The sequence below is a fragment of the Anneissia japonica genome, unplaced genomic scaffold, assembly GCF_011630105.1.
Source record: "Anneissia japonica isolate Jap-2015-1 unplaced genomic scaffold, ASM1163010v1 scaffold287829_len2072220_cov186, whole genome shotgun sequence".
NCBI classification, from domain to species: Eukaryota; Metazoa; Echinodermata; class Crinoidea; order Comatulida; family Comatulidae; genus Anneissia; species Anneissia japonica.
Genome location: NW_022716075.1, coordinates 840,373 through 847,756, shown reverse-complemented (window position 1 = coordinate 847,756; position 7,384 = coordinate 840,373). Strand labels below are relative to the sequence as shown.

The window sequence follows — 7,384 nt, the reverse complement described above, 5'->3', positions numbered from 1 at the left end:
ATATATATATGTATAGTTTCATAAATTTCAATGTATTCTGTATTCGTCACATTTAAATTCAAAATAAAATCTTACTTAAGGTAAAATAATGATATTACATGTTTAATCTTATTATGTATTTTTGTTCTTTTATAATTTAATTACAGTATTAATCTTCACTAATCTTCATTTACAAATTCGAACATAAAATCGTACTCAAAGTAAAAAAAATTATAATTATTATAACCAAATCAAATTGTAATCAAAGGCCTACAAATTGATGACCATTTATCCTGGAACAACCATATGTTCTTAATATGAATAAATCTGTGGGTTACAAGATTACAACACTGGGGAAATTGAGCCAGTTTCTTTCTAAACATCTAATTGAGATATATTGTGTAAAAGTACTATGGAACCTTGTATTGACTATGGAATTTCAATTTGGAGAATGCTTCATTATATTATAATTGATAATTGGCGTGCTGCCAAAATTGTTTCCAAAAAATTTTGATTTTATAAACCACAGAGGTGGGGATCTCATTATTGACCTCAGATGGCTAACTTTTGAACAAAGGTGTGACTATTCCTTATCATGTATGATGTATAAATGTATTCATGGTCTAGCTCCGCAGCATCTAGTAAACCAAGTTGAATTAATTATTGATAGACATAATTATACCACTAGATTGGCTAAACCCCTTATTGTTGTTTTACCAAAAATCAATATAAATAAGATGAACATGTCCCTTCAAGTGGCTGGTGGTAAAGTTTGGAACAACCTCCTAGATCTGTTGCCACATGCTGCCTCTTACAACACTTCCAAATTTAAATACAAGGCAAAAATTTCATTATGTATAGTTCTTACATAAATTTCAATGTATTCTGTATTCGTCACATTTAAATTCAAAATAAAATCGTACTTAAGGTAAAATAATGATATTACATGTTTAATCTTATTATGTATTTTTGTTCTTTTATTAATTAATTACAGTATTAATCTTCACTAATCTTCATTCATAAAATCGTACTCAAAGTAAAAAAAAATGATAATTATTATAACCAAATCAAATTGTATATTTGTCCTTTTATAAATTAAAACATATACTGTATATACTTCATAATAAAATTTAAAATTAACCATACTTTTCGTAAAATAATTATATTTTTCTGTGTAATTTCAAATTCAATTATAATGTATTCTTAATTTGTTTAAATTCATTCAAATATTGTAAAAAAAATCCAAAAATATTTCTTGTTATTTGTAATTGCTTTATATTTAATTCATGGACCATTTGTTAGAACATATTTTTTTATTTGAAAATGTAATCCATGTAAAATATGTTTCTAAATAAATAAATGGTCCCGGTCTCATCATTTCCATTATCAAAAGTATTACTGTAGTCAACGTGAGGTTTAATGTAGGAGGGGGCAGGTCCTTGTGTATTGAGTCACCATTCTCCTCCTCATGAAGACATGTGGGATTTTTCATGCCACTCAGGATAGGACTAGACAGTTTATAGCGTCGATCATTTTCCTCGTAAGCTGATGTACTTTTGAGAAAAAAAAAGTTACGTTATTTAGAAATTACATTTTTTGTGAAGTACAGTATTCCAATTAGGCATATGAGAGTAAAATAAAGATGCAGAGTAATATTTTGTCTATATGTATCATTCCCATCGGGAGCAACTATGAAAGCTACTTTTTTAATGTGGAAAATGTAATTAATTACAGTATAGAATTTTTAATAAGGCACAATTCATTAAAAAAATAATTTTAAAAGAAATTGTTGATTATTAAACAAATACGTCAATCACACATTGAGTAAAACGTTATTGATTTTGTTCACATGTTAAAATCAACCCAGATAACATTTTAAGTTATAATAATGTTTATAGTTTGGTGTACAAAATGTTTTGTTTTTAGAGAACCATATAAATACGTAATTTCACATGTTGCTGCAACAACGTTTTGTTAATGTCATTAAATGACAGCTAGACGATATTTCGTGAACATTATAATAACGTTGCAATTACTTTACAGTGATTTATCCATCGAATCCGTTAGAAATCGTCAACATTCCTTTTTCTGTCTTGCTGACAGGACAAGTAAATCAGGAGGGTGAACATAAACAGGAAGAAGGCGCCACCAACGGACAGACCAACTATCTCGTAAACCGTCAATTGGCAGTTTTCTCCAATGTACCATTTTGTGTCTGTGTTCTCGCATGAAGTTAACTCACAAGTTTCACCATGGTAAACCATATTGCCTGATGTTTTACATTCTAATCTTGTACATTGAGTGCCAAAGTAGTTAACTCTTTCATTCTCCAATTCGCTACAACTAAAAATCCATTTAAAGTTTAGTTAAACTAGTTGTTATAAAATTTGATCAAGCAGTACCGTACTCGCGCGAATAAGCGCTCGGGGAAATTGGAAAATTCTAGGGGAACTTCTGTTTTAAAAGAAGATAAACGAATGTTTTTAGTGAAGAAAAGGTAATCGTCGAGAGAGCATGGCTCATGACAAGAATGTTGGTGGTATTTACACAACAGCAGATGAAATTTAGTGGTGGCGTTGGTGGTGGTGGTGGTAAGCGTCGGCCATCTGCTGCCAATTTAGATTAGCAGGATCATTGCAGGGTTTCTTGCTTAAATACGAGAGTGATGAGGACAGTTTATTTTTGTTGACTGAAAATGGCCATACAGTATTTTGATTTTTAGATATAAAATACTTAAAGTTCTAAATCCAAAAGGGGTAGCAATAAAACAAGAACGGAATCGAAACAGTGCATCAAAACTGAGACTGATGATAGACCGACAGATTGACCGACGGACAATGCTAAGATAGATGCGCATAGTTGATGCAGAAAATTAAGTTGGTAATGTACTGTACTGTATTGTATGATTGAATTTTTTTTAGGAATTAAAACGGGGCGCTTAAACAATTTTCACGAGGGGCGCGAGTACGGTACATTCAAGTTTAGTATTTAATAATATTATTATAACAGGTGTACATACAGTGTGATTTATATATAGGCCTATAATTATTCAGCATCATAAGCACAATGATAAGTTTTACTATATAAGATTGTCACTCTCGGCCATCTAGACTGTACATAGGTCTACTATTTCCTCAGGTTTGAACTCACGACTGTCCCCCATCTTTTAAAACAATATGCGCACTTGCCACTGAGGAAGGACTATTGTCCGAAAAGTCTGGTTTTTAATGCAAGCGTTCGCCTACGTAGCCTACATCACGCGCACAGGAAACATTGAATGATACGCGCTAGAAAGCAAGAATTAATCTGTTCTGTTAGGTGCTGTTTTTGGCTCTCACAAATTCATATATCTGCTGAACTTCATATATACCTCCATTATCTTCCTATTTACTCACACCTGATTGCTACATGAAACAACTGAGGAAGGACTATTGTCCGAAAGGTCTGGTAATTATTATATAATATATAACATGTCTCTTATACACATCTAGATGTGTATAAGAGACAGAAGATAAATAGATTAAAAGGCAAACCACTGACAACTGAGTGCTACATGAAACAAATCGACGACCAAATAAGCAAAATTTGCAATGTGAACACTACCAGAGTTATTACATAACTGAAATTGCTTTTTTCATACTTACTTGCAGGATATTTCATCACCAATTGCATCGCAAGATCCACCATTACACCAATTAAATTCAACCTCGCACTTCGATGCACATTCTGGTTCATGTTTGTCATTACATCTAAATGTAAATGAACTTTCGCAGGGATAATAGTACTTCTCATTGCAAAAATCTAAGAAAGAACATAACATTAATTGGTGTTGGAAAAAATATACCAATCATCATTCTCATCATCATCATCATCATTACAAACATTGCCATTTTCACCACTATTATTACTACTATTAGGGTCTATTAATATTATCATTATTAAAGGAAAATGGATAGCCCATGATAACAAAAGAAACTGGGATGGGGACTGAGAAAGAATAACATAGACTTGAGAAAGTGACTAATATTTTTTTTACATTCTCCAAGTGCCATTTCCGGTGTATTTTAAAAGTTGGGCGGTACATATCCACTGTCGAGGAGATTGTATTCTCACCTGGGAATCTGGACGGCAAACATCTGAAAGTGCCATAACTAAACACAAAATTTAGTGGCTAATGACCAAATCACGCAATTCGTACTATGTTTTGTGTGAATAATACAGTGTATAGTGAAATGCCAAAAAAAAAAAAGATTTCTTTATTTGAATTCAGATGCTTTTTATTTATTTTTATTTGGGTAATATATACAGTTAACACATACTGAATACAATATAATTCTGGTTTTTTTTTCCATTTGCTTGGTATTCAATTTACAATAAATCATTAATACTTAGTATGTTTCCAATCTTTTCTGTGTTGGGGTGTGTGGTTGAAGATGTGTGTGTTGACATGGTATGGGTGTAATTGTTTAAAAAAAAAACCGATATGGCATTAAAAAAAAATACTAAGCTTAAATACGTAATCTGTGGGTATAGTTGAATACCAAAAGTGTTGGCCTACCGGTATCAATGTCAACTGAACTGTCATCATATGTGAATTTTCCATATATAGCATTGTTTCCAAATACTCCTTTAATGAATTGATCGTTGGTTATGCTCTGATTGAATTCCGTATACTTATACTCCACAAAATGGTGGACGATGAGTTGTTTATTATCTGTTATATGTACTTTAAGCCATGTATCATCCAAGCTGAATAGAAATAGCCATAATCTTACTCAAATAAAATAAATTAATACTTGTATTATATGCTGAGGTTAAGTTGCATACAGTTATATGTTGCTAGGGCTCGGGATATTACATATAAAAATAGTCCATTTTATTGTAGACTATTGTAGTTTTTAAAAAGTGTAGTCAAATGCTGCCTGTACCAGATTGGTACTTTTGGCTTTCTTATACTGTACACAAAACAGTTTTAGTATGCAATCTGCTTTAATTCTCGGAGCAGTGCAATGCATATTCTGGGTCTTTTTTTTTTTTTTTTCTTTTTTTTTTTGGCTGCTGCTAGCTGTCCAAGCCCCAAATGAGCTTATTTTAATATTATAAAAAGTAAATGTCCTATTATTATCATACCAAGTAAATGGCAATTATAAATGTATGGATAAAACAAGAACATATATATACAATTAAGTCTATATGTTGTGATTAGGTATCGACTGCAAACTTCATTTGTAAACTAACCTTGAGATATTCGTGACGATCAACCCATGATATGCATCGAGATCAAAGTTATAGTATGCCTGACCAAACTGTTAAGAATTGTAGATAAATGAAAAACAATTGCTGTACTTTAATATACTTTATATCAGGTTTCCTTATTAATTACGTATACATGTTTATTTAAAAATGAAGTTTGGAGCATTGGTGCTTTACAACCAGATATGCTGATATGATATTAAGTTTGTAAAGTAATCGTGGTGTTAGACTCATAGCAAAATTATGTTTCCTTAAAACTGATTTATGGAGCAGGCCTACTTATATTGTCATTAATTACAATAATGTACAGATCCTAGTTATCTACCTGGCTTATAACTGAAGATTAAAATTGTTTAATTCTTTCATTATTGAATAATTTGTTGACATTTTTTGTTATTATTTTTGTGTTCTTATTTTTATTGTGAATCATTTTGCAATAAATTGCCTACCGTAATTTATCTATGCAGTTGTCTTTATTTCTTATAATACTAGTATCTAAGTACTGAATTCATGATGAATTGCAAAATTGTCTATCTTTACCTCTTCTTCAAATTCTTTAATAAGATCAGGACAGTTGGCTAGTGAAGGATCACTAGCACATCCTTCTTTGACGTCTGAAGCAGTCACATGCATGTCCACATCTACAACTGTCAGCACTGCATATAAAATTAATTGAGAACAGTTAAATATGGTTATATTTTTGTTTTGATTCTGAATCTTTCATTATGTTTTTGTTTTGACAGTTATCACAAATTATTCTTTGAAGCGGCTGACTCTAGAAATGTGTTCAAAGAACATTCATCAATGATGTTTACAGGAATATTGTACAACTATACAAAAATGCATAAACTAAAAGTCAATTTTGTGGGAAAAATCTTTATCGTAGGCTATACATAACATCTTTTTCCTATTTGAGCACTGATATCATTTATTTAATTTGAATATTATATATTACCTTCTTTTGGAAGTGCCTCTTGGCGTGGTAATGAGGTTGTTGTAAACATCTTTGGAGTTGACACTGTTTTCTCATTGTTTGTAACCACACCCACAGTAGAAACATCTTTGAATGACGGTATAGTACAAACATAAAGGAAACTAGTTAATAATACAAAAAATCCATAAGACGATCATCGCTGACGAGTCCAAATGATTTTCAGAATGGAAACTTCCTTTTGTAAACCTATGGTGTGTGTTGTTATTAATATTATTCATACTTTATATTCTTTCATCAGCGAAGTGGACCACAATATACCTATCCTATTAATAAATTTTACTAAATTTAGACCTACATTTATTATGATTATTATTATCGCTATCACCATTATCGTCGCCATAGTCATCATCATTAACAACATCATTATTATTAAAATAAATGACTTGTTCAATCATGTACTGTATACTGTATTTGACAACTGCAGTTTCATAGTAGGTATATGCAATCATCGGGTCAAAGGAAGAGTGATTTATAGGAGCGATATAAGCATTCTGAAGTTTACAGGTAAATGAGAGGTGTTTCGATGCAGAGTAATCGGAGTGGATTCGAATAGGTAATGGTTACGAAGTCCAACCCTGGGTTCAATTCCCTTGACAGTAAGAATTTTCCTCACAACTAAAAAACAACTCCACTCCCTAAGCCTCATAAAAAGACTTCGCTGATAAAAGCATCATGTTATTAAATTTTTTTTTAAATAAAATATTAGGCGACCTTCTAGGATACACTAAAAGGATCGCCCTCTCTATAAAATAATGGTTAAAAATTTCAAGTATATTACAAGTAATAGTTTGCCATCCGAAAACCAGCATCAGTAATTCAAATTTACTTTTTAATATTCTTATTCTCCAAATTATAAGATTTAAAATGATGAGTCATTTACTGGAATCGACTTGCTATTGCAAAAGTTATGAGAAAAAGTATTATTGCTTCTCTGTACGAAAGTGCTGTATATGATACTGCCACATTCTTCTGCTAATTACTCAGGCGACAGTACGCTGCTTTTTCGAATGGCAAGCCTCATATCCTTTTATTGCTTCGGTGACACAGGTACAAATTAACTTGGATCATTTGTTAAGTGTTGTGTTGGGATCGATGTTATTATGCCACAATGTTTTCATTATTATTATTATTTTCATTATTATTATTATTATTATTATT

At 31.3% G+C, this 7,384-nt stretch overlaps 2 protein-coding genes across 2 annotated transcripts in view; one reads left to right on the top strand and one right to left on the bottom strand.

Moving 5' to 3' along the window:
• The window catches only part of LOC117109612 (uncharacterized methyltransferase YdaC-like), an 11,791-nt gene extending 8,371 nt beyond the window's left edge, over positions 1-3,420 (top strand). The window contains exon 5 of the mRNA XM_033251994.1: positions 2,083-3,420. Coding sequence (XP_033107885.1) covers positions 2,083-2,091 — 9 coding nt within the window. The 3' untranslated portion in view covers positions 2,092-3,420. The remainder of the gene's footprint in view (positions 1-2,082) is intronic.
• Positions 3,421-3,549: 129 nt separating this feature from the next.
• Positions 3,550-7,384, bottom strand: part of LOC117109611 (serine protease 33-like) — a 10,735-nt gene continuing 6,900 nt past the window's right edge. Inside the window, exons 6-10 of the mRNA XM_033251992.1 lie at positions 6,188-6,292; positions 5,773-5,888; positions 5,218-5,285; positions 4,538-4,728; positions 3,550-3,780 (exon numbers count right to left, since the gene is read on the bottom strand). Of these exons, the coding sequence (XP_033107883.1) occupies positions 3,620-3,780; positions 4,538-4,728; positions 5,218-5,285; positions 5,773-5,888; positions 6,188-6,292 (641 nt within the window). The 3' untranslated portion in view covers positions 3,550-3,619. The remainder of the gene's footprint in view (positions 3,781-4,537; positions 4,729-5,217; positions 5,286-5,772; positions 5,889-6,187; positions 6,293-7,384) is intronic.